Here is a 26,261-nt window from a genome sequence, read left to right on the forward strand (position 1 = left end):
ACTGCTGGAGTGCTAGGAAGAGGGGTAGCTCTGTTAGCAGGGAAAGGAGAATTTTCAGTTAAGATTAGGTTTCGTTGCCAGGCACAGAAAATTTTAAGCCTAAAAGCCCAGTGGCTTAAAAGAGGTAAATACTTACTCCTCTCAAATAAACAAATCAGAGGGCAGCAGCCCAGGGCTGGTAAGGCAGCTCCGTGTTCAGCTGGGACACAGTCTCTTCTTCATAGCCGCTCTGTTTCCTCAGCACACAGCTTTCACCTCATTGGCCCAAGACGGCTTTCTAAGCTTCAGCTATCACATCTACCTTCCAGCTAACAGGAAGAAGGAAGGACCGAAAAGGGACATATCCTTCTCTTTGAAGAAAATTCCCAGAGGTTGCCCATGCAACGTCTCACTGTATCCTGTTGTGGGCACCATGTCCACTATCCCCAGCTTAGCTAGCAATAGTATTTTTGACCTGGACGTATAGCTGCCAGGCTGAAGACAGCATTTCACAGCTTTACATGCAGCGGGATGTGGCCATGTGACCAAGTTCTGGTCAACAGAATGTAAGCATAAACATATTTACAGCTACTAAATTGCTCTTTCAAAGAGAAGAATTATGACATTCTGTGGTAGTTTGAGATTATTCATGAATCCCCAAAACAAAGATTATGTTTGAAAACGAATCCGTTCCTCTGGGCGGGATACCCTTTGATTGTATTAAATTCAAAGGTTTTACGTTGACTTGTTAAAATCAATTTAGAGTTTTTGAGTCAAACACGTCAGTAGGGCGTGACTCAGGTTGAGTCCCCACCGCCTTGGTGGGTTGATACAAATGGACACTCACTCAAGAAGACACACAAGAAGAGAGACAGAGCTATTGTGTTAGAGTCTGGGGACCCGGGGAGAGATGAGCCATTTGCCTGATAGTTTGCAGCTCAAGAGAACAGAGCAGCTGAGCAGCTGAAACAAGTCCCATGCCAGAGACTGATACCGGAAGGCGTGAAAGACCAGGCAGTGATTGTCAGAGACCATCTTGCTTCAACTCGTGGCAACTGACTTTGATAAGTTGGACTCTTTAGGGACTTGTAACTATAAGCTTCTACCACAAATAAATACCCTTCATAAATGTTAACAGATTTCTGGTACTTTGCATCAATACCCCTTTGGCAGACAAGTACACCTTCCTTCCCCCGTATCTCCCCTTTTCATTAGTTGGAATGTGGATGTGATGGCAGGAGCTGGAGCAGCCACCTTATGAGATGAGATGAAGGTCTTATGTTGGGAATGGTAGAGCAACAAGACAGAAGGACAACAGACTACCTACCCAGGCTTTATAGGAGAAATAAATACATTTCTTCACTACCTGGGCCAATATTATTTTGGGTCTCTCTATTTTAGTAGCCAAATCAATATCCAATTCAACGTGCAACTCGTTAGTCAGCACTTAACACAAGGTTAAACAAGCCTCGAGGGAGGCTGGGAAGCAGGATCTTCCTTCTGGGAAGCCATTGCCCAGCTCATGATTGGGGGTACATTACTGAGGAGGAGCAGATACTGGCGGACAACCACCAGCCCCAGCCACAGAAAGAATAAAAACAGTAGACACAGTGTCTGCTTCCTGGAGCCAGGCACTGTGTGAGCTGCCGGGCCTCCAGGTCCCCAATGAGTCCTCGAAGCCATCGGAGGTTGGGAATTAGAACCCAACTGTAGAAGTGGGGCGAAGGAGGCCCGAGGGTTCCACAGCTCCTGCGAGTAGAGCTGGGATTCAGACCCAACTCTGTCGAGGCTCAGTCTCCCAAACAAGTGGTTCTCAAAGTGTGATTCCTGGGCCAGCAGCGTCAGCATGAGAACTGGTCAAAAATGCAAATTTCCCTGGAAATCAGACATTCCTGGGGGGAAGCCAGAATCCTTGTTTGCGTGAGTCCTCCAGGTGACGCTGAGGCCCGCTGAAGTTTGAGAGCCACTGCTCTGAGACAAATCTGAAAATTGAGCGCTCTCACTCTCACCCCTTCCCTCCCGTATTAGGGCTCTCCAGGGAAGCAGAACAGCAGGAGAGATCTGTAAATAGTAGGAGATTTTATAAAGGTTCTCTCACGTGACCATGGGGATATATGAGCCCCAATTCCCCAGGCCAGGCTGCAAACAGGGGCTCTGATGAAGATTCTTCATGAGTTCCCAGGAGACGCTGGCTGGAATTCTCTCTCGGAATGCTGAAATCACGTCCCCCTTGAAGGCCTCCAGCCGAGTGGACGAGACGTCACTCATCGCCTCTGGCAATCTCCTTGGTTGACTGCAGATGTGACCACCCATCTGTGCGATCAACTCACTGTCCTGGTATTACAATTAGCCCAGTGCTTCCTTGACCAAACAGCTGGGTGCCATGCCCGGGCCGAGTTGACACACTGGCCTAACGTCACCTCTGCTCAGACCAGCCCAGCCATGAAGAAAGACGTCGCCCTGCCCAGCTCCAACCCTCACTTCACTGCCAGCCCCACTGCTGGGACCTGAGCTTGAGATGATGCAGCTGGAACCTCCTCGGGTTGGGGAGATGGGTCTGCACCGCTGGGCAAGACTTCCCCTCTCCCCAGGAGACTGCTAAAGGGGGCAGGTAGATAGCGGTGTGGCTGTGGCCTCAGCCCCTCAGTGTAGTTCTAGGGGGGAAAGAGGGGATGGGACATGCAGGAAGCCCCTTGGACTCAAGGTCCCTTTGGGCATTGGACACTTCCTTTTTTTTTTGAGGAACTGGCACCGGGGCCACATAGGCTCCCCTGAGTTGTTTTTTTTGTGTGTGTGTATTTGCTTGCTGTTTTTGTTTTTTGTTTTTAGGATGCACGGGGATCGAACCCGGGACCTCCCATGTGGGGAGCAGGTGCTCAACTGCTTGAGCCACTTCTCCTTCCCAGACAGTTGTCTCTCTCTTTCTCTTAACTAGTTCCAAGACTCGACTGCCCCAGGGGCAAAGGCCAGCGGGGAGGGGGTGGCCTGTCATTCCTGGTGCCCCTTGGAAAGGAGGTGATGAGGAAGACAACAACTAACATGTCTCTAGCGTTTGCTCCAAGCCAGGCCCTCCTCTAATCTCTTCACATGTGTATTAGGCAGCCAACGGGGTGCTGAGGCAAAGTACCAGAACTCCGTGGCTTTTATAAAGGGTATTTATCTGGGGCAGAACCTTCGAATCACCAGGCCCTAAAGAGTCCAGCTCAAGGCTTCTTCCTCACCAAACTGCTGCCACGTGCTAAAGCGAGATGGCGGGCCACCTCCCCCGGTCTCTCTTCCTCTTCCTCTCAAGGCTCGGTGGGCCCAGCTTCTTCCCCTCTCAGCTGTAGGCCGGCGTAGGGCGCAGCTGCTCTGTTCTCCAGCTGCAAACTATCAGGCGAAGGGCTCCTCTCGCTTCCGGGGCCCCAGCGCTAAGTCCTTTGTTCTTCCGTGCCTGTTCCTCTGTGCACCTTCTCCTGTGTGAGCATCTATTCAATAGCCCACCAAGGGGGCGGGGACTCAACCCATCATGCCCTAAGGACGCGTCGAATCAAAGCCCTAATCTTGATTTAATCAAGTGAGTGTAAAAGCCTTTGGATTTAAATCATCCAAAGGGCATCTCACCCGGAGGAACAGACCAGTTTAAAAACATACGTTATATCTCTTTCTAGAATTCATAAATAATATCCAGCTACTACAACATGTATTACCTCATTTAATCCTGACAACCTCATCGGGAGGTTCTATTATTATCCTTGTTTTAGAGACGGGAAACTAAGGCACAGAGAGATTAAGTGACGCGTCCACTATTGTACAGTCAGGAAGTGGCGGAGCTGAGCTTTGAGCCCAGACAGTGTGGCGCCGGAGTCCGTCTCTTAGATGGTGAGCCACTCGGCTGCCAAATACTTATAAGAGTAAGTTCCTTCATGGGACCTATTATATTCCAGTGCCTTCTCTATATTAATAGAAAGTGGAATGCAGAAAATAGGACGCTCTTACCACTACGACAACTTAGATATATCCAGTCAACCCTTGTTAGAGGGTTGAAGGTTGTGGTTTGGGTTAGCTTTTAGTGACTGTGGTGTGTGAGCACGTGTGCATGAGCGTGTGTGTGTGTGCGTGAGCGTGCGTGCATGAGCATGTGCGTGCACGTGTGTGCGAGCGTGTTTACATGAGTGTGAGCGTGTGCGTGAGCGTATGAAAGCATGTGTGAATGTGTGTACATGAGCGTGTGTGACCGTGTGCACGATCATGTGTGAGCGTGTGTGCGTGAGCGTGTGCATGAGCATGTGTGTGAGCGTGTGTGCACAAGCGTGTGCGAGAGCGTGTGACCGTGTGCGTGAGCGTGTGTGTGTGTGAGCATGTGTTCGTCTCACCAGGAGGAACGGGAAAAGCGAGGCCCGAGGTTGCTGCCTCTCTCTGTGGTGCTGTGTTCTAAAATGAACCTGCAAATCACACTTGTGGTTCCTGGGGAAAAAACAAAACAATCTCCACTCCCAGTCAAAACAATAATATTTGTGCGGCTCTGGTGGTAACCGCCGGAGCCCTCCCTGCCTCCTGGCTTGCTGACAGCACCTTGCCCTCGGCTCACGTCGACTCGGGCTCACGCCGCTTCTTCCCACAGGGCTCCTGTGCTGGGCCCCCAGCCGCCGCGCTGAAGCCTGCTGGCTCGGCTCCTGCCTCCAGCTGGGGGGGCTCGGCCCACGAGAACTCAGATGCTACAGGGTCGGCCCTCTTTCCCTTTGACTTCCGCGGTGCTGCATGGTTCTACTCCTGTGATTTGCTTCCTCTGTGTCTCTTTCTGCTCTCCTAAATTCAACCCCCCCACACTCTCCCCTTCCCTGGATACTCCTTTCTATCCCACACTCATTCCCGCTTCTCTGCCTGAACTCTTGACTTAACTTTTTAAAAAAGATGTATTTATTTCTTTCTTTATTTTCCTCCTTTCCCCTTCTCCCACCCTGCTGCTTTTGCTGTCTGTGTTGTCTTCTCTTCTCATTTTCTCTTCTCTAGGACTCACTGGGATTCGATCCTGGAGCCCTCTGATGGGGAGGGAGACTCCCTGTCACCTGCGCCACCTCAGTTCCTGGTTTCTGCTGCGCTTCACCTTGACTCTCCCCTTCATCTCTCTTTTGACATGTCATCGTCTTGCTGCGTGACTCACTTGCGTGGGCACTGGCTCACCGCGCGGACCCTCGTGCGGGCACCGGCTCACTGCGCGGACACTCGCACGGGCACTGGCTCGCCACACGGGCACGCTTTCTCTTCTTTTCACCAGGAGGCCCCAGGGATGGAACCCGGGTCCTCCCACATGGGAGGCAGAGGCTCTACCACTTGGACTTCTTACACCGGCGTACCCCCATCCTCCTCACCTGTCCACTGGGGCCAGCTTGGATCCTCACTCCTTGATCCAGCCCCTCCTGACACCTCCGGGGCCGACTGCGCCACCTGCGCTTCCTCTGACTGCCTGTGGCTCTCAGCATCTAGTCGGCCTTGCTAGCTTAAGCACTTGGATCACCTTGAACTTACTTGACTTTCAGTTCGTTTAAACATTTATTGTGTACCCCCCGTGTTTAAAGCCAGCCTCCTCTTTAGCCAGTAAAACTCCTACCCCTCCTCCCTCGCTCACCCAGCCATTGTCTCGTCCTGCTTCGGCTTCTCTTTCCCATCCCCAGCTGCAACCAAACCTCGGGTAATACTCAGTTCACACACTCCTGGCAGATGCTGACGGTGCCCTGCCCACCGGAGTCCCTCCCTTCCCGTACAACCTGCAGCCTCCGGGCCACGGGTGCTGGCGGGTTAACGTCTCCCTGCCCGGGGAGCAGACCTCAGCCAAGGAAAGATGGCAGCTGGGTCTTACTGCTTCCTCGCCCCTCAGGGAGGCCAGCTCCGAAGCTGCTCCTTGCCAGCTCCCAGGGGGCCCCAGGGGGCTGGAGCCTCAGCTGCCCCTGGTGCTAAGCAGTGCACCAACGAACACGCCCAGCATTGGTTTCCTTTCCTTCCGGTTTACTTCTTACTGGTGTTTCTTGGGATCATTTGCCAAATAAACCACGGGCAGCCAAATTCTGTCTTGGGACATGCTTCTGGAAAACTCCAACGAAGGAGTCAAATCACATAGCACTTACTCTGTGCCACACCCTGTTCTAAATTCTTAATATGTATTAAGTCACCTAATCCACGCAGCCTATTGCTACGATCATTTCCATTTTGCAGATGAGGAAACTTAGGAGGCTGAAGAGGGTGGGCTCCTGGGACTCAGGACTTTCCATTTAAAAACCAGGACCGTCCTGGGCAAACTGGGCTGAGCTGGTCACCCTAAGGGGAAATCACACGCCCAGGCTCACAGCTGGTAAGTGGAAAGCCGGGGCTCCAGGAAGCTGGCCGGGGACCTCGCTAGCGCAGCAAGTGCACAGGGGGCCTTTTTGTGCTTCCCCTGCACTTCACTACTACACTGTGGGTCGTGTTGTGACATCTCTGGGTCTCCAAGTTTGGCATGGAGGAGACATTTGTTGCTGAGCTAGCTATTGGGGATAATAGAAGAGAGGTTGCTAAGACACAGCCCCGGCGCTCAGGGAGCTCAGGGAGCGCCTCGCCAGGTGGGGGATGTGGTTTCTGACGTCGTGGAGCCCCCGGGCTGATGGAGCTCCACCTGGGGCAGGGTCTGTTCCTCCCTCCCCGTTGGTCTGCAGGGCCCATCACAGGGTTTAGGGAGACTCCTTCTCTCGCTGCTGCTGCCGTCCCCAGCCGGGCAGGGGCAGACGGGGTGCGGGGTCAAGAGCAGGAACTGGAGGCCCTCCTCGGTCAGGACGGCTGGGGTGATTCCCCCGGGATTTTTTTTTTTCAGGAGGTACTGGGGATTGAACCCAGGACCTCGTACATGGGAAGCAGACGCTCAACCACTGAGCTACATCCTCTCCCCAGCGAGAGTTGGTTTTTTCTTTTGTTTGCCTGTTTGTTTATAGGAGCAACTGAAGTTCGAACCTGAGACCTTGAACATGGGAAGCAGGCGCTCAACCACACGAGCTACATCCCTTCCCTCCCCCAGGGTTTTTTTTTTCTTTTGTTTTTTTTGAGGCCCCGGGGCTGGGGATTGAACCCCAGACCTCCCATGTGGGAAGCCAGCACTCAACCACTGAGCCACAGCGACGACCCTGAGTTGGCTTTTTTGTTTTGCTTGCTGTTTGTTTTTGTTGTCCTGTTGTTCCAGGACCTCCTATGTGGGTGGGAGTGAGACGCTCAACCTCATCCACCCCTCCATGACCCCCCCGTTTTTAATTCAGTGTTTTGAGACCCCCCCAGGCCCCAGCCAGGCTGCAGTTTGGCTCAGGGAGAGGGTGGAGATTGAAGAACTGGGTGCTTGGGCCGATCGGTTCCTTGCAGGGAGCAGGCGGCCCTTTCCAAGGGTTGACTGAAGAGCGTGTGGTGCGGCTAAGGGCGAGCACTGTGCCCAGGGACCAGCATCAGCGGGGGTCTCAGCCACCCCTCAGCCTCAAGGGGCAAGCGGGCACCAACGCTGGGGCCCAGCGAGGGCCGCTGCCCACAGCAGGGCCTCGGGGAGGGGCAGCACACACACCCTGGCTTCCCTCCCCCACCGCCGCTCCCCCACTTTTCTGCAGTATTTCCCATTGGTCTAATCAAACTGGAAACCAAAGACCAAGGGAGCCCGTGGACCTGGTCTGTGGGGTCAGCCCCGGCCCCCTCGGGGTTCAGAGAGAGCGGGAGAGTGGATGGAGAGAGGGAACCAAGAGAGAGTAACACCTGGAGCGCCGAAGGCGCCCCCCGCGCCCTCTCCTCTGGGAAGGCCTCCGGGGCAGCCATCCACCCTGAGGCCCTGGCCGGGAGGCAGCTGCCCCTCCTGGACGCTGGCACCCTCTGGTTCTGCCCTCCCCACCTCCCAAAGCCTGGTCAGAGAAGATGTATTCCCTTCACCTCCCTCCTCTCCTGCCCTTTCCAAGTCCACTGGAGGGCCCAGGAGGGCTCCTGGGAGGAAGGAGCACAGCAGGACTTTGTGACCTGCCCACCGAAGAGGGTGGAAGGGGAGTTTGAATCCAGGAAGGGAAGCGGGGAGAGCAAATATTTCTGGGTCCCTATTATGTACCAGATACTCAGTGGAGGGCCTTCTTTTTTCTTTTTTTAATTTATTTCTCTCCCCTTCTGCCCCACCCCCCAGTTGTCTGCTCTCTGTGTCCATTCGCTGTGTGTTCTACTGTGACCGCTTCTATCCTTATCAGCGGCACGGGAATCTGTATTTCTTTTTGTTGGGTCATCTTGTTGTGTCAGCTCTCCTTACGGGGCACACTCCTTGCGCCGTGGGGCTCCCCTACACGGGGGACACCCCTGCGTGGTGCGGCACTCCTTGTGCGCATCAGCACTGCGCATGGGTGGAGGGCCTTCTTGATCATTACCTATTCCCCTGCCTAGACTCACCAGAACAATCCTGGGGAGACTGAGGCTCAGAGAGGCTACGCGACTTCCCAAATAGTGCACAGCAAGCAAACGTTAGAGCCAGGATATAGGCTCATACTGGTCTGAATCTAGGGGATAATAAGGAAAAACTGGTCTGAAAAGATGGGTTAAGGCTGACATGTGAGCAAAGGCGGAACAGGGTCCCAGCCCCAGGGGTGGGCGTGGGGAGTGGCTCCCTCAGGGAGGGGGACAGATGAGCTTGGAAAAAGTGTCCCGTCAGCCACTGTCTCCAGTTTTGCTCTCAGACTTCCAGGAAATGTGCTGGTGGGATGAGTGGAGTCGCCCTGATCTCCACAAGAGCCTCAGCGGAGGTGGGGTTTTCGGCTCCCCCCGCCTTCTGGTCTCCCTCAGCAGTTGGGAGAGGCGTTGTGACCGGGGTGGCGGCGGGGGGGGGGGGGGGGGGCTGGGAATCCAGGGCCAAGACCCTCGGGATGGGCTGAGGAGGCCTGAGGACAGGCCTGTCTCCCTGGCCCCAAAACAGCTTTGGGAGGTGAGATCCAGTCAGCAACGGAGGGGGCAGGTACGGGGTGGGGGCGGGAGGAGGCCGGTGGGGCTGGGGCCCGGGACCTGCCCTGTGCACATGGAGGGGAGGCAGGCTGGGCCCCGCAGTGTGTGTGTGTGTGTGTGTGTGTCTAGGGGAGGGCAGGGCCGGGGCAGGGGGAGCCAGCGGGCCCCTGCAGGCCAGTGCTCTCTGGGCCCTGAGCCCAGGGCTGGGGACGGGCTGAGGGGAGGGCCAGGGGAATGGGGGTGCGGGAGCCTCGGCGTACTGCTGCCCTGGCCCGAGGAACCCTGCCCCTGCCACCGAGTCATGTCCTTCTCAGGTCCCGGCTCCTCAAGTGACTGCATCTCACCCCAGCCAGGCCTCCCACATGGAGTGTGTGTGTGTGTGTGTGTGTGTGTGTATGAGGCAGGGCTGAGGGCTGGGAGCATGCAGAGCTCCTTTCGCTGTGCCTTTAAATTCTGTGTGTGTGTGAGAGCCCCAGCAGCTGAGCTTGCGAGGGAGCACGGAGAGCTCTTTGGAGCCCAATACTCAAGACCTCTGTCCTCAGGAGGGCGGAGACGGTGCAGTAGGGACCCCCTCCCTGAACCCTGCTTACGCCAGGAAGACGGTGGCCGAGAGAGTACAAGTGATAAGGGTCAGGCTCCGGTGAGGCCCCTCTGTTGTTTTTTTTAGGTATGGGGGCCGGGGACTGATCCTGGGTCCTCGCGTGTGAGAAGCCGGTGCTCAACCACTGAGCCACATCGGCTCCCAAAGCCGCCCGCCTTTTACAGGTGAGGAAACTGAGGCACAGAAGGGAATGACTGGTGGAGATCCCACCGGCTTGGTGGGAGGGCCTCCCTGCCTCCCCGTCCAGACACCCTTACCCCTGCCAGAGGCCATCAGCTCCTCGTGGTCACACCCACAGGCGGCTGGCTCTCTTTGGTCTCAGCATCCACCCCAAATCCCAATTTCCCCAGCTTAACGCAGCATTAAAAGTAGCAGTTCCTCTTTCACAGAGGGCTGACTTAGAACAAGTCAAGAGCCGTGCCTGGCACACAGTAAGCCCCCAGCACGTGTTAGGAAATGATACAGCTAGTCCTCGTCATCCTCATCGTCAGCGAGGGCACTGGGCTGAAGGGCAGCGCCCGGTAACGCGGGGCCGCAGCTCCCCTGGACAGGGCAGCCGGGCTGGGTGGCAGGGGGCCTCCTGGAATCTGCCGTAAGGCTCCCCTCTGACTCATGTGTGTCCAGACCCCTTGTCCTGGCCAGCAACGCATTGGGATCAGCCCGGAGCCCCCCAAGGGCAGGGCTCACCGCTCGCTCAGCCCAGCCGGGCCTGGCCAGCCCCGAGAAGGGGTCAGCAGAGGCGGCCTGCCCTGGCACTGCCCACCTGCAGAGGGCCTGGCCCGCCTGGGGCATGGTAGCAGCTCCTCCGGGCTGCCGCTCACATTCTCAGGTCTTTATGCACAGTCACTCCTTGAATCCTGGGAGATAGGTACTGTTCTTATCCCCATTTTACAAAGGAGGAAACTGAGGCAGAGAGACGAGAAGGATTTGGCTCCAAACTCGCACCCTAAACTGCTGCGCTTGAGGGTTAGCCGCGGCCTCCCCGCCCCCTCGAGGCCCTGGGCAATCTAGCTGCAGGAACGAATGAATGACCAGGCTCCTGGCCCTGTCCCTCGCGGACCTCTGTCATTGCATCATCGCTCCTGCTTCCCCTCCAAAAGGGCCTCGGAGCTAAAGACCCCAGTGGCATCTGGGATTTCTGCCCCGAGGGCTGATGCCCCGTTCCTGTGCCCTTCCCAGATCCAGACCTCTCCGGGTGGCCTCCCCCCTCCCACCACCCACTCGCCCACCTCTCCACCCCACTGCGTCCCCCCACTTCCTGGATTTGGACTTCCGAATCCCAGCAACTCTTCTCATTGGCCGTGCTGCCGCCGTCTGAGAGGAACCAGCCAATCAGGCGCCTTCGTCTAGGCCACACCCCCACAGCCCCAGGTTGAGCTCCTCTGGGCCCCCGTTTCTGAATACGAGGTAGGGGTGAGTGTGGGGGCGAAGGGTTGAAGTGGGGAGAGACAGACTTTGAGTTCAGTGGCTCAGGGATGAGGAGAAAGGGACCCAAGGCGAAAAAGAGTTGGGACCACAGCGCCACCTCGGCATTCTGGTCTCTCCCACTCTCCCAGATTTGAGTTTCCGGTTCTCTTTCTGAGGTTGTGTTAAATGCAAAGGAGGCACTCCCAGACGCCAGCAACCTCCTCCTCGCTCCACTCCCCAGCCCAGGCCTTGGCCCCGGGAGGTGGCCATGGGCACCGTTTACTCTCTGGGCCAATCCAGATGGTGTCAGCGGGATGGTGTAACAGCTTCTCCCTTGGCCAAAAGGCTGCCCCGACCCAGTACCAGGAGGGCCCGGAGGCTGAGGTGTTTGTCCATGGAGAAGGGCCACATGGAACTCCCTGGGTCCCTGGGAGGCTGCACGAGGGCTGGTGGAGTCACAGATGCCCATTGAGGCCAAGCGAGAATCCAGCTGCTGTCCTGGGTGACCCACAGGTCCTGGCTGGTTTGTACGTGTGTGGGGTGGGGCAGAAATGCTCAGGGAGGGAGACTCTGCACAAAGAGGTGAACTCTGCAAACTCTGCCTGGCTCTGAAAGCCTTACAAGGCATTGAGAAGGGAAGTGGATGTGGCACAAGCAGTTGGGCACCTGCCTACCACATGGGAGGTCCCAGATTCGCTTCCCCAAGCCTCCTAAAGAAGATGAACATGACAGCGAGCTGGCACAACAAGATGATGCAATGAAGAGACACATCAAGCAGGGGGCAGACATGGCTCAAGCGATTGGATGCTTCCCTCCCACATGGGAAGTCCCGGGTTTGATTCCTGGTGCCTCCTGAAAGAAGAAGGGGAGCAGACGCAGAGAGCAGACAGCGAGCGCAAACAATGGGGGTGGGTGGGGAGGATAAATAAATAGAATAATTTTTTTTTTTTTTTAAAGGTGAGGCAGGAGCTGGAGCCCTGGTCTGTCCCTGGCTTTTCTGCAGTAAGAATGAGCAACAGAGCAAGGATTTGGCAGCCAAACTGGGACCAGCTGCCTGCTGGCTGTGTCAGCTCTGAGAGTTATCAGAACTCTTCAGTGTGTTTACCTGGAGGGTGCCTGGAGGTGCAGGGACCTGTGCTCCAGCCCTCAATCCACTCCCTCCCTCTGTCATTCCTGGGCAAACTCACCTGGGGAGTGGGTGGTTTCTCTCTGGGTTTGCCAGCGTCTCAGGTGCTGGCTCCGGCTCTGGTGTGTGCACGCATGTGTCAATTAGAATCACATTTGGCTGTGAGTGACCGAAAAAAGGAGTGCATTAAATAAGACTGACCTTTATTCCTCTCTCACTTAAATGAAGTCTGCTGGGGTTAAATATAGATTTGTTATGGTGGCTCCACGATCATCGGGGACACAGGTATTTTCTATCTTATTGCGTTACCCATTTCAAACATGACCTCTACCGGATGGTGCAATGTGACGGCCAGAGCTCCAGCCACCATATCAGCATTGCAGCCAACCAGAAGGAGGAAGTGGAGAAGACAGGCTTACCCTCTTTCCCGCCCTTTGAAAACCACATCCCAGAGGTCACAGAGGACACTTCCCTTTATATCCTATTGGGCGGAATTTGGTCCTATAGCTGTACCTAGCCTCACGGGAGGATGGGAAATGTCTTCAGGCTGGGTAGGCATGGGCCAAGCTTAAAATCAGGGGTCATTACTGAGGAAGAAGAGGGCACAACACTGGAGTGTAACTAGCTGTCCTTGTCACAGCGCGCGGCCTCCTGAGTAGAGCGCTGCGGGTGTTGCATGATTTCCACGGGCTCCTCCAGAGGACAGTCTCGCTGGGAGGGGCGGCGCTCTGGTTTCTGCCCCGGGCCCTGCCTGCAGCCGTGGGGTTTGCAGTTGCTCTTGAGGCCATGGCGGTAGCAGGAAGACAGCTTCCCCGGGGTCTCCAGCAGAGAGAAGATGAGTTTGATGATCAAGGCCAGCCACGCCATCCCAAAGAGGATCCACAGGGACACGGTGTTTTTGTACCATATCGGGTACATCCGGCTGGTATCCATTCCTGGGGAGGGGCAGGGTCAGAGGCCAGAGGCCTGGGAAAGTCGGAGCAAGGATCCCTGGCTTGTGCAAGGCGAGGGGTCAATGGGTCAGAAAATGGGAAGCCCAGACTGGCCTGAGATTCCGGGGCTCACAGACGCCTACCTAGTTCGCCAGGAAGCCGCCCTGGATTAGCACCTTGGGCTTGGAAGCTAAGTGTTCTCTTTGTTTACACCCATCTGTTACGCTTCTCCCAGCAGTTCTCAAAGCGTGGCCCCCAAACCACCCTGCAGCTGCATCACCCGGGAGCTTGTTAAAATGCAAGTTCTTAGGCCCCACCCCAGACCTACTGAACGGGAAGCTCTGGGAGAGGGCCCGACTGTCCGTGCTTCAACAAGCTTTCCAGGAGATGCCGATGCCCCATGGCTCGGTTCCCTCCTGTCTGATGGGAGGCAGCTTGCTGGACCCAAGGGCTTTGGGCACACAGGGAGAACCGCCAATCTGCACCCTGCCTCGTTCTTACCAGCTGTTACCTCCACCTATCCGAAGGTCCCTCACCTGTGAAACCGGGAAGGTGATTTTTCCCCTTGGCTATCAGCCTGAAGTCCCAAATCCTTGCCCGAGGCCTCCTGACTGCTTCTCCAACCTCGACGTGCACACGCTGCTCTAGTCACTCAGGTCATGCCCCACTTCCACATGTGGCCCAGCATCCGACTTGCCTCAGGGCCTTTGTACCTGCTGTCCCCCCGGCTCCAAATGTTCTTGGTTTCCTGCTTCACCTCCCCTCATCCTTCACATCCCAGCTGAGTCACTGCACTCTTGTGCTCTGCCACAGCCCGTCTGCACTTGTTGGGTGCATTCCTTACCTACCTCCCCGGGCCTCAGCATCCTCGGGAGACAAGAACAGCGTCCACCTCCTGAGACGGTTTTGGGGATCCCACGGGTAATGCACCTGCCTCCTGCCAAGGGCCTGCTGGATAACTCAGTTCCCTCTCCCTGTTTCCTGGGGGTCTGTCTCACTTCCCTCATCCGCCTGGGGCCCCTCAAAGGGTGGAACGTGCTGGCCCGTTTCCCATGCATCCTCTCATCTTAGCTCCTTGTATCCCACCTCCACCCCCGCCTCGTCCTGTCCACCAACATCCTCGCCCTGTCCTTCGGGCCCTAACACGGTCTCCTCCCTGCTCTGGCCCCACCACCGGGCCTACTTGCTCCCGCCCCTGGGCCTCAGCTCAGGGATGGGTCTGCAGCCCCGGAGCCGACCTCGGCCACCCGGCAGGAGCGGGGATTGGATTAGGCTGATTGGGTTAGGGGGCCACGATTCCGCCGGCGGTCCCAAATGAGATCAGCGGTGAGCCAGCTCTCTGCCCCTGCCGCCCGCCAGCGCGGCTCGCTCCTGGCAACGGAGGGGAGGAGGCACTCCTCGACCCTTTTATTTTATTTTTTTACCCAAAATCTTAAGCGGCAGGAGACCCGGCAGCTGGCAAGGCGCGCCGCTGAGCCACAAATGCAATTGGGGGAGGCAGGGGCCGTGGGGCCAGGGAGGAGCGGGCGCCTGGCCTTGGGACCTGTGCCCACCACAGCCCTGGGGCCAAGCCAGCACCCCTTGTGGCTGCTGACCCGGACAGCGGACATCCATGCCCAGGTGGTGGACCCCAGCATTCCCATTCAAGAAGGGGATCTGACCCTGTCCCCGAGGACCAGGAAGGCTGAGAGGCATGGGGAAGGCGTGGGGGTGGGGTCGGCCCCCTTCTCAGCTTGTGGAAGGTTCTGGAATGCGTGCAGTGTGAGGAGCCCTGGCTTGGGAGTTTATGCTACCCCTGCCCTTGACTTGCCCACGCTCCAGACCTCGGTTTCCCGATTTGTGTGAGGAGGACCCCTTGCAGATGAAGCGGAGGGATCGCCCTGCGGCCACTTGCCCGCTGACACGGCTGCAGATGCGGGAGCACCTCTTGGGGGCGTGGCGAAGGGGGCACTCTGCCGCTCCCCTGGGGACCCTGATCAGCCCTACTTGTGGCTGTGGAGACTGGCTGTGGGGGTGTCCCTGCTCTGTCCTCCACGCCGGCCAGGACGTCTCCATCCACTTCCTGGGAGCCCGTGTCTGGACAGGGCTGTCCTCACCTGCCCCTGCTGTCCTCACAGGGATTCTTCCGTCAGCCCACGATGGGGTCCCCCAGGCCTGCTTTCAGGGGGGGCCTGCTGCCAGCCAATCCCGACCCAGGACCAGGCTTTGAGAATGGCCACGAGAACTTAGCTGGAGCTTCTTTCCCCAGCGTTCCCCTCAGCTCGCACTGGGTGCCTCCGCAGAAGCAGGCCTTCTTGGCGTAGGGCCTCCGCTGCAGGCAAATTCTGAGTTTCTGCTTCAGGGCACGGGCAGGGGAGGTTACCGCAGGCCTGGCCAGCTCTCCCAGCCCCGGGCTTAGAGCTGCGACGACCGTCGGGGCAGCGCTTCGTGGTGGCTGGAGTGTCAGGTGGAAGGGGAGAGCTCACAGTGGAGGGAGGCAGGACCTCCGGGCCTGGAGGTCGGACTTCATGGGGGTGGGCACAGGACACGATGGCACTCAAACTTTTTTTTTTTCCAGGAAGTGCTGGGGATTGAACCTGGAACCTTGTACGTGGGAAGCAGGTACCCAACCGCTGAGCTACATCCACTCCCCATTGAGCGTTGGTTTTTTCATTTGTTTGTTTTTAGGAGGCACCAGGGATTGAACCCAGGACCTCGAAGGTGGGAAGCAGGCGCTCAACCACTTGCGCTACATCCATTCCCCACTTAAGTTTTTCAAGCTCTTAAGAGGTGAAAGTGAGGGGAAAGGGGAACAAAGCCAGGGCCGGGAGCCCAAGTGTGGTCTGGACTCTGGGGGATGCTACCCTCATTATTATCTGTGTAGACCACACCTCCTAGGGTTACTCAGTGTCCAACCTGTGCACCTGTACACAACAGTCCTGCTGGACTAGGGAAATAGCAGTTGGAACAGAGAGGACAGATCCAAGAATCATTCTCTGAGCTGTAAGGGGCTGATGGACTCAGACACATCTCTCCACTTTGAGGGTAAAGACGGGCACATGACGTAGTTGGAAGAAACCTTGTTCCTTGCAGATGAACAGTCACCACCCCAGGATGGAGGAAACCAGGAAGGGGACAGCACGAATCCCCCAACCCAGGACCATGCTTCAGGGGGAAGGGGCCCTGCATTCAGGAGACAAGGCCCAGTGTGTGTGTGTGTCTTAGTGCTCGTGTAGCTCAGCCCCCTTATTTTACAGGCAGGCCCCTGAGTTCCCGAGAGGGGACTTGGGTGGTGGTCGTGGAAAGAGACTGAGATCTGGAGCCCAGGAGATCAGAATCCGTATCTCATGGGCTGAGCAATCTCAGGCCGATGACTTGGCCTGTCTCGGCTTCGGCTTCCCCCTCAGTCAGATGGGGAGGCCAGGCTCACTTTGGGCTGCCTAACAGATTAGACGCATTGCTCTCTGCGCTCCCTTCCTTCCGTGTGCACTGAGCCTGCGGTAAAACCACGCTCGGCCTTCAGGCTGGGTGCTGCAGCTAAGGAGGGCAGAGCTGGGCTCCTCTCCATCAGGGCCTTGGCGGCCGAGGAAGGGTGCAGAGCCCCTGAGGCCGGCGTGGCGGTGGGGCCAGGGCAGAACCTTCCCAGGTGGGGAGGAGAAGGGCACGACTGGAGGCCGATCTGGGGGCCCCTGAATGTCCCTCCACTGCCCCCTGCTGGGCATCCGGTCCCAGCCTTAGTATGGGAAGGGGCTGGGATGTGCCTTAAGCAAGGCTAGTGGCTGCTGGGTCCTTCTCCTGCCGCGTTGATTTAACCCTACCTGGGGCCGTCTAGACCACGCCCTTTCTTCCGTGGGCTAAGACTGTGGCTGCTGGCTGTTTTCCAGCAGGGGAGGCTGAGGGGTGGGGGGGCCTCTCCCGGGCTGTGGGGTGGAATCGTGGCCCCCGGCCTGGAGCATCGGGAAGGTCCGGTGTTTCGTTGGGGCGGGGTGAGCCGGGGCGACGATGGGGGACTTGAAGAACGATGGGCTGGCCCGCGGAGATGCCAGGACCTCACAGCCCTGGCCCTGGGTTCTAACGCCTGCTGGCGCTTTTTCAGCTGGGAGGCCCCGGTTCTTCATTCAACCGAAGCGGGCCGAACCCGCGTGGGGCATGTCCCAGGGCTTTGGGCCTCCAGGGCACCTGGCGCGGCTCGTGCCCAGCAGACACTGGCTCAACGGACAGGACAGGCGGCCGAGGCAGCCGCGTCCCCACCCCGCCCCGCAGGCCCGCCCGGGGGCGCCTCACCGATCACGTAGTCGCCGAAGCCCACGGTGCTGAGGGTGACGAAGGCGAAGTAGAAGCCTTCCATGTAGCTCCAGCCCTCCATGCGGGAGAAGAGCAGCGGGGGCAGCAGCAGGAAGAGCAGGAGGCCCGAGAGGAGGGCGCCGCAGCCCACCAGCCACCAGGCCTTGGCCGGCTCCTGTGGGCGCACAGAGCCCCCAGGTGGCCTCTGCCCGGGGGCGCACACGGCGACGCTGGGGGGCACTTAGCCGCGGCAGGGCAGGGCGTGTGCTGCCCACCTGCATCCTCGGCCTGGCCGCCTCGTGCCCTTCCTGTCTGCCGCGTCCTGTCCCACCACTGACACCCCTTTATTACTAAAGGCCTCCCCTCGGGGCCGTGAGCCCCAATCCCACCGCATCCCCCCAGGGATCCCGATTCCCAGATGAAGCCCCCGTTCCCACCAGTAACCCATCCCGATGGGGACCGCCCCATGCCCTTATTCTAGAAGCGACCTCCTCCCCCCTCCCGCTCTGAAGCCCCCTCACCTGCCAGGAGGCCCCCAGCCTGCAGGCGCAGCGGTGCACCCCTCTCTCCATGAGATGGCCCAGTCGGCTCAGCACCACGAGGTTGAGCGGGATCCCCACCAGAGCAAAGAAGATGAGGAAGAGGCGGGCGGCCAGGGTGCGCGGGCTCAGGTTGCCGTAGCCTGGGGCAAGAGGCGGTGGGCACCTGTCCAAGCCCGGCCCCTCCCACCGCCAGCGGCCCTGCCCTGCCCCAGGCGGGCAGCTACTGCTTCTCGGACCTTCCTTCCGCTGGCAGGCACCGCGCAGGGCCCTTCACACTCCCTCGGTTCATCCTCACAAGCATCCTTCAAAATGAGGATTTCCTCATATTTTAGAGATGGGGACACCGAGGCTGGACAGCAGCGTGCCCGAGCTCAAAGCCGCTGAGCTGGGGCCTCTCCTCTCCCTCTCTGGAGGGCAGAGTGGTGTGGGCGAGAGGCAGGGAATGGCCTCGAACCCCCAGTGACTGCACCTGCAGGGTCTGCTGCTCCCGTCCAGCCAAGACCGTGGTGTCTCCTGGCTGCCTCCAGCCTGGGACTGGACGCAGTGGGGGGACCACACCGGGCTGTGCCTGCCAATGCGGGACGCCCTCCGCGGGTGCTGCAGTCTGAGGCTCCTCCCAGGCCGGCTTCCTCGCTTGCCCCTCTCCTTCCACAGGTATCAGACCTGCTTGGCAGTCTGAAGCTCCCACCTTCTCTTCCCGCTCCTTCTCCTTTATCCTGAGATGTTCTCCCCCTGCACATCTCTTGCATATCCAATTCTGCCTTGGTGTCTACCTCCTGGAGGACCCAAACTAATCCACCTGGGCTCCCTCCCAACTCCCTCGGGGCATGAAGGGCAGATGGACCCGCCTACCTGGGGCAGGTACTAGTTGGGGTCTCTGGTCCTGACGGGAAGGGAAGGGGGAGGTCGGGGAGGATGAGGAGTTGGCAAGAGGACTCCATCAGCCTGGTCGTCCGTGTCTCCTCCATGCTCCTCCACGGCTGTTCCCACCCTCCTTGCCTCCCAGTTGTCTTGTCTTTCTCAAGCCCAGACCTAATCGTACCACTAGCCAGGTCACAGCCCTTCACTAGTCCTGTCTGCCGGGGAAAGTCCTACCTCCCACCAGCCCATCTCCTCAAGCCTTGTCTGCTGCTCCCACTTTCCCAGCTCTAGCTGGACTCTTGCCCTACCAACTGCCCCAGACCTTCTCGTGCCTGGGGCCCTTTGAACATGACTCTTCCTCCACCAGGAGTGTCATCCTTCCTTGTCCACCCACAGATGACTCTAAGTCCTCTGCCTTTCAGCAGAGCTGCTGTTCTTCTGGAGCCTTCCTGGCGGTCTGCCTGGGCTTGGAGGACAACCACCCAATTTGAGAATGACTGGTCGCCATGTCTGCCTCGTACAAGGACTGTGAACCCCTCAAGAGCAGGGGCCGGGTCTTGAACTGGCAGAGGGTTTATACTTAACAGCTGCTCACCGTACGTGTGTGAATGACAGGAATGAATGAATGAATGGTGAGTGAATGAATGAAAGAGTAAATATGTGAATGAATGTGTTGCATCCTGCCCCACATACTTGCCTAATGTCCCCGCTCCTCCAGACGGGGTCAGCGCTCCTCCACTCATGTGCACTGTGTGGAACTGGTTGTTTGCATCCACCCCCACCTTACCGAGGCGTCTTAGAGGGCATGGTCAGAGAGGCCAAAGTCCTTCTAAATTCTCACAGTGTGGTGTGCAGTGGAGGTATACTGTACCTCAAGCATCTAGCTTGCAGAAGGTGCTAAATAAATGTTTGTTGAATGAATAATTGAACTCCACTGAACTGACTTATATCAGAGACCTGCTCTCTCGTCCCCACCCATCATTCCCTCAGGTAAAAGGAGGGAATTATCCTCTCCATTGGCATCCGGCAGAGTGTAAACCTCCTCTTGGTTTCCAGGACTCCTCACCTACCTGCCATTTCCAGTGTGGGTCCCCTGCCTCCCCTACAGGTCCATCCCCTGTCCTGAGGTTCTCCTCATTCAGTTCTGGTGGGTGGGTTGGCCTCATTTAGATTCTTGCCCTGGGAGGAGCCCCATGGGGACATTCACCTCTTTATTGTTCCCCTGGCACATCAGTTACATTCCCACCTCAGGGCCTCTGCACCTGCTGGAAGAAGGTTCTCTAGATATCTGCACAGCTTGCTCCTGTATGTTGTTACTATCTATGCGTCATTGTTACCTTATCAGCAAGGCCTCCTCTGACTTCCCCATCTAAAACAGCCTGGCCAGTACTCCTGGGCGCCTGGGCTTTACTTTCCTCTAGGATCCTACCAACACCCGAATATCACCTATGTATCTGTTGGTTTAGTGTGGGTGCCTTTACCCAAGACTGCCAGCCCCCTGAGGGCAGAGATTTGGATAGTTTTGCTCACCATTGTATCACCAGCACGCGGAACAGTGTCTGGCTCACAGTAGGTACTCAACTTATTTGCAGAATGAATGGATAGATGAATGGACAACTGAATGAATTTGGGATAGAGTTTTGTGATGACAGATGATTTCTGGGCTCAAGCCCATCCTACTGCCTGGCAGACCCCGCATTTCATTTTGGGGCTTGGCCACCAATCCTCTTAGACCTCTCGTAACACCTCTCCATTCCCTATTGGGGTGTCCCACACATACTCCATCTCCACCCCCTCTCTTCTCATCCTCTCTCTGAATTCCCTCCCTGTGTGTGTGTGTGTGGTCAGATGTGTGTGTGTGTGTGGTCAGAATCACAGAACCCAGAGCTTCCCTGTCGTTCCCTTAGAATGGTTCTCTCTTCCTGTTGTGTAGAATCCTCACCCTATCTCACGGGCACTGTTGGAGAGAGCAATGCCGTTCCCGGCTGAGCTTCAAATCCCAGCCCTGCTGCTGACGAGCTCTGTGGCCTTGGGCAAGCTGTGCAACCTCTCTCTGTGCCTCGCTTTCCTCATCTGTGACATGACAGCAATAGGGCATCCTTGGGGGTTGCTGTAAGGATAGCACGAGAGCTCCATTGTACTCGCGGCCAGCAGGGTGCCTGGTACAAGTAGACCCTGGTATACTCCATGGTACCATGCATATGTGGGGGCGCGGGGCCCCTGCTCCGCCCTCGTCACCCTCAGAGCTGGCTCAGACAGCTCTAGGGCAGAATTGAGTGGAGAGGAGGAGGCAAGAAGATAGCACAGGTCTGCAGCGATGGGGCTGGGGAAAGACAGGCTGCAGAGCGCTGAACTTGGTGGGTCAAGGTCTTGGGCCTGGGGCAGGGGGTGGAAGAGGTGTGGGGACAAGACTCCCATACACCTGGGAGGTCTGGCCAAAGCGGACTCTGCTTCACACTCACCCACTGCTCTGGAACTCAGTAAATGCTGGACGAGTGCCTATTCACCGACTTCATTAACTTGGCAGCATTTGCTGAGCACCTGCTGTCTGCAGGCCCTTGTACTAGATCCCGGGGATGTAATGGTGAAGAAACACAGTCCTGACCATCCCGGGAGCTCAGAGTCCCCGGAGCCTGGGGGGCTTTCCAAGCAGGCTTGTCTGGAGGCTCAGGCTCCCTTGAGGACCTGGAATTTGCTTCCAAGAAGTACTGGCTGGATTTTAGACTAGATAAAACATCTGGATGCTCTTGCCTTGCTCCACTCTGAAGCACAGAAACCAGAGGACTGGTTTTATGGGGCGGGGATCCCGGCAGACTGTGTCACTGGTAGTGTCCGCCTGCCACCTGGTGGCGATCCAGTGCCATGCGGAGGCCGGATGGGAGAGGCCGTGAGGCTGGAGCTGTGCACACAGGGGCTGGGACCTCTTGACTTGCATAAATTCACGGGTTTCAGAGCTGGAGGGATCAAGCCTCACGAATGCCCCCGGGTGCCCTCCTGGGACAGGCTCCACCTCAGTTCTCCTGCAGGGCAGGGCTAGAGTGAAGTAGAGGGAGACACGGCCCAGGACGCTCCACGAGGGAGGGGTGAAGGGGCTTGGGGACAAGGGTTGGGGGGGGTGCATGAGTAAGCTGAGGAGAGGCTGCTGGGAGTGGGGCAGCCTTATCTGGAGGCAGGGGAATGGGTCCCAAGGCTGGCAACAGAGAGTATCAAGTCTTGGGGTTTATGCCTCTCCTTCCTTCCCAACTTTCCCCTCCCGCCACGCCCATACCCAGCCTTGGAGCTCAGTGTTGGGTGGGCTTTGCGGAGGAGACCAGAACACTTTCTGCCCAGAGGTGACTCTGTGGTTCCCTTGGGAGACCCTTTGCGCCTTGAAAGTCTGTGCCCGGCAGAAGCACTCCTTAAGCTCTAACCCTCTGAAGAATCCCCCGGGGATCTTGGTTCAGCGCAGAAACGGAGGCAGCAGGTCCGCGGGGAGGTCCACGGGGCTGCCCGATGTTCTCCCAGGTGATGCCTGGGCCGGGAGCCCGGACTGCACTTAGAGTAGTGAGGCCCCAGGTGAGCCACCCCGAAGGCAACTGGCTCCACGGCCCCGCAGGGAGAGGCCGCCCACCCAGCCCACCCGCCCGCCTGCTCCCGCTCTTACCGATGGTCGTGACGGTGGACACGGAAAAGAAGAAGGAGCCCAGGAACTCCCAGCGCCCCATGCTGGTGGTGTTGCCCAGGAGGATGGCCCCGTTTTTGTACGCTTGCACGACGCTCTGGGGGAAGAGGCTGCCGTGATCCCCGGGCTCTGTGCGGGGACTGCCCACCCTGCACACTGCCCACCCGCACGATGGGCTCGTGGACAGCTCCTTTACCCCAGAGCAGGTCAGGATGGCGTGTGTGATAGTCCACTGCCTGGTAGAACCACCCATCATTTTCTCCCCTGCGCGCTAACTTGCTCATTCATTCATTCACTCGCCCTCCCATCCTTGCAACAAGCACTAGGGCAGGTACGGCGTGCGGTGCTTGTGGGACCCGAAGGTGAAGGAGACGTGGCCGCAGCCCTCAGGGGGACAGCGGTGAACTTAATTAACTCTAATGTAGTTGGTCGGTGTGTAGTCCAGGCATGAAGGAAGTAGTGCGGCTGCACGGGGGACCTCCAGCTGGGCCTTCCCGGCTTGGGCGGGTTTGCTCCTGGTGGCAGGGGATTTAGGTAGATGGGACAGCAGGAGCAAAGTCTGGGAGGCAGGAGTGTGGCTGGGATGGAGTAGAGGGCGACTGAAGGGTGGTCAGGTCGTGCTTGTGGTCTGTGTGTCCTGGGGCAGTTGGGGGGAGCAGAGGGGAGAACTCGGAAGTCCCGGCCTCTGGCCCTGTTGGGTGTGAGCAGAGAGCGAGGCGGGCATCTGGGAGAAGCGGGCGGATGGTTCTCAGACCTCAAACAGGTAGAGGAGTGGGACTGGGAAGAGGGGGACGGCTCTTGGCCCTGGGGACTCTGAGGGTCACTAGGAGTTTGGGGCCCTGGGGAATCTGAGGGCTTCATGTGGGTGGTGCACGCTTGCAACTCAGAGGGCAGAGCTGGGTGGAGCCCCTGAATCCTCATTTGGGAGCCACAGGAGGGTTGAGAAAGCCCCAGGGGTTGTGTACAGAGATGAGTGCCCAGCTGGCAGCCTTCCAACACCATGTCCATAGGTCTGCACTGAGGCAGTCCGTCTTGGCGGTCACCAGTGCCACCCAGCCCTGTGGCTTTGTAGCCATGTAGTCCTAGTTAATCTTTCTGATCCTCAGTTTCTTCATCTCTAGAATGGGGATGACAATAACAATAGCAGCCTCTTACGTGCTGGTGACCTGACGTAATACACAGAAAGCACCAGGTACGGTGCTTGGCACACGGTGAGTGCTGCACTAGTGGAAGCGTTTACTGTTATTATCACCACCCCTTCGGGCGTCCAGGCTGCTTGCAGTTGGGGTTCACTACTTTTGCAAAGAGACTGCCAGCCTCCGCACCAGGGCCAAGCAGTCGGGCTGTTTTTGCAGAAACTTGGAGATGGGGGTGGTGGTGGGGGGAGCGAGTGCCACATTAGGTCCTTAGCAGAGAAGGTCCTTGTCCTGCCCAGCTCCAGACCTGCCCGAATCCTCCCAGTGTAAGGGCTCAGGACTCTACCCCCACTTGGCTCCTGGACCTTCCTGCGTTCCCCTGCTACTCTGCAGCGCCTGGCTTTGAACCGGAGGCTCTGGAGCCCAGGCCCGGCCCTCCTCAGCGGAAGAGGCTTTGAAACGGCAGGGCGGGGATTTCGAGCTGGGGGCGCAACTGTCTGGTCGCAGGTCCAGGGCTCTTTGGGGAAGGGGTGTGGGGACCAAGCCGGGGTTCCACGGATTGTTAACGGATTCCAGAAACCGCAACCCGACGGCGCGTACCCGGAGGAAGGACATCCGGGATACCCGGCCCCCCAAATCCTCTTACCGCAACCCTCCTCTCCCCTACCCACGCCCCCGCCCCTACGCCCCCCTCCCCCAAAGTCTCTGCTCCCAGAGATCCCTGCACCCCCTCCCCGCTCCCACGCCTCTGTTACGGGCTGGGACAACGCGCCCCGCCTCTGGCGTCCGCAGACTCGGAGTACCGCGGGCTGCGCTGAAGAGCGACCCCGAGTCCGCCCTGCCTCCCGCAGGCCCGGGGCTGAGCACGTCAGCTCACCTCTCCCTTTTGCCCTTGACCCAGGAACGCGCGCCTTCGGTCCTTTCCGGCCACCTCCCGGGACCCGCGCTCCCTGTGTCCCCATCCCCCGTCCCGACTCCGACTTCCGAGCCCTCGGACTTGCTCTTCCTCAGACCCGAGCCAGCGCCCCTGGCTGGCCTCGCCCGCAGTTCACGTCGTTGCACCCAGCGCCTCTCCGGCGGGGGCCAGGCGAGCCGATCGCACACGGTGGGACCCCGACACAGCGCCGAGAGCCTCCCGGGTCCACCCCGCTCCCCTGCCCCCCGCCAGGCAGGCCCAGTGCGCCCTGCCCCCGCCTGGCGGGACCGCGGCCCTGCCCGCTCTCAAACTGGCCAAGCGCGCCCCCTGTTGTCCCCGTCCCCAGAATCGGATGTTGGCGCCGCGCGTCTCTCCCGACAGGGCTAGAGGAGCCCTCTGGCACCCTAAAGGAGGACTCAGATCCCCGCGCCGCGCCCTCCTCTCCCTGGAGAGGGGCCCCTCTCGGCTGCGGCCCGGCCCAGCCCTCTGGCCGTTCACCTGGACACGCGCCCCGGGTCGTCCCCGGGCTGTCCACCGCCCACCTCTCACTCGGAGAAGTGCCCCCGGCGTTTCCCCTTGTCTGGGGCAGGGCGTGCGCTCTCGCCCTCTGCGCCCCCCGCGCTCGCCTACCCGCTCCCGCCACGCCCGGGCCGGCCCCGCTCGCCCCTGACCCGGATCAGCGACTCCAGCGCGGGGCCGTCCAGACACGTGAAGTTCTGCAGCAGCGCCCACTTCTCTCGCTGGAAGCTGTGGCTGGAGTTCTCCGCCGCGGGGCTCTCCAGCGCCCAGAACACGCCCGACCCCAGCACCAGGTACGCCAGGTAGGCGAGCAGCAGGAGCACGGTGTCCGGCAGCGCGCAGCCCCGGCGCCTGCACGCCGACACGGCCCGCGCTCGCAGGCCCCGCAGAGCCGGGGAGGCGGGGAGGCGGACGCCGGGCGCGGTGGACAAGGAGTGCGGAGAAAAGGCAGGGCCCGGAGCCGGCATGGTTCCTTCTCTAGCAGACGCCCTTCTGTGCCCGGTTTTCCCTGGAGAGAAGCGGTGCTGGGGAATGGGACAGCCCTGCCCCACCCCACACTGGGATCCAATCCCAGGGACAAAAGAGGCCCCGAGCCCTGGGCATCTGGCCCCGCCTCAAATGTCTTGGCGTGTCCACCCCCAGGCCTAGATCAGAAGAAAGGAAGGGCTGCTGGGTGACCACAAGTGCGAGAGGGAACCAGCCCAGAGTCCCCCGCATTTCCTGTAGCAAGTACAGGAGAGACTCCTGGAAACCACATTCAGGGGGAAGAGGAAGTTGAAGCCAAATTTATTGTCTTGGGTTCCCTGCCTAAATCCTTAGACCCTGGGACTACAGCCAAGGACTTGTTGCCTGTTCCACCTTCCCGGGGCTCTCAAGCCACCATCCTCTCCTTTGTGGACTCAAGAAGAGGGACCCCCAGATGACTGTGAACTTACAGAGGCAAGAGGAGCCTTCCTGAGGAGGCCCCCCTAATGCCAAGCTCCACCCGGGATGGAGGAAGGGCGGTGCTGTGTGGCGCCTGTGGGCATCTTCAGTGTCTTGATGTCAGGCAGTTATGGGTATAAGCTTGACCCCTCTTGTCCCTGGATTTCCCACCAGGAGCCTCCTCTGCTCCTCAGCCTTGCATCAGTCCTGTCCAGGGGTCCTCCCCACTTCGGGGCCCGTCTTGCCACCGGGGGTGGTGGGAGAGGGTAGGGGGTCAAGATTTCCAGTCCTTGGTGAGACTGGACCTTGAAATGGACTGGTCTACTTCTCTGCCTTTCGTCTGACCAGAGATGTTGCAATCTGGCAGGGGAAAGGCCAGGGTGGGAGAGAACGTTCCCAAGGGAGGCCAGCCTCCCTCGGTGCTCATTTCCGGAAGGTTCAT

The 26,261-nt window shown here is 58.5% G+C and overlaps 1 protein-coding gene across 1 annotated transcript; it reads right to left on the reverse strand.

Annotated features, from left to right (window-relative positions):
• Positions 1-12,247: 12,247 nt before the first annotated feature.
• On the reverse strand, positions 12,248-25,521 carry KCNK17 (potassium two pore domain channel subfamily K member 17). Its single transcript, XM_004460287.4, has 5 exons — positions 25,048-25,521; positions 22,307-22,421; positions 17,782-17,942; positions 17,261-17,435; positions 12,248-13,000 (listed from the first exon to the last, which is right to left on the reverse strand). Exons 1-5 carry the CDS (start codon positions 25,360-25,362, stop codon positions 12,687-12,689), a joined length of 1,080 nt encoding a protein of 359 aa, XP_004460344.1. The 5' UTR covers positions 25,363-25,521; the 3' UTR covers positions 12,248-12,686.
• Between the last annotated feature and the right edge of the window lie 740 nt (positions 25,522-26,261).

This window comes from Dasypus novemcinctus, chromosome 11, assembly GCF_030445035.2.
Source record: "Dasypus novemcinctus isolate mDasNov1 chromosome 11, mDasNov1.1.hap2, whole genome shotgun sequence".
NCBI classification, from domain to species: domain Eukaryota; kingdom Metazoa; phylum Chordata; class Mammalia; order Cingulata; family Dasypodidae; genus Dasypus; species Dasypus novemcinctus.

What these genes read in the sequence shown, in the direction of transcription:
- KCNK17 (XM_004460287.4), bottom strand. Translation starts at nt 25,362, where the DNA reads ATGCCGGCTCCGGGCCCTGCCTTTTCTCCGCACTCCTTGTCCACCGCG. An exon ending in GTCCACCGTCACGACCATCG is followed by an intron (nt 17,943 to 22,306) that starts GTAAGAGCGGGA and finishes CTCTTGCCCCAG; the next exon opens with GCTACGGCAACCTGAGCCCG. An exon ending in CTTCGGCGACTACGTGATCG is followed by an intron (nt 13,001 to 17,260) that starts GTGAGGCGCCCC and finishes GCCCCTCCCCAG; the next exon opens with GAATGGATACCAGCCGGATG.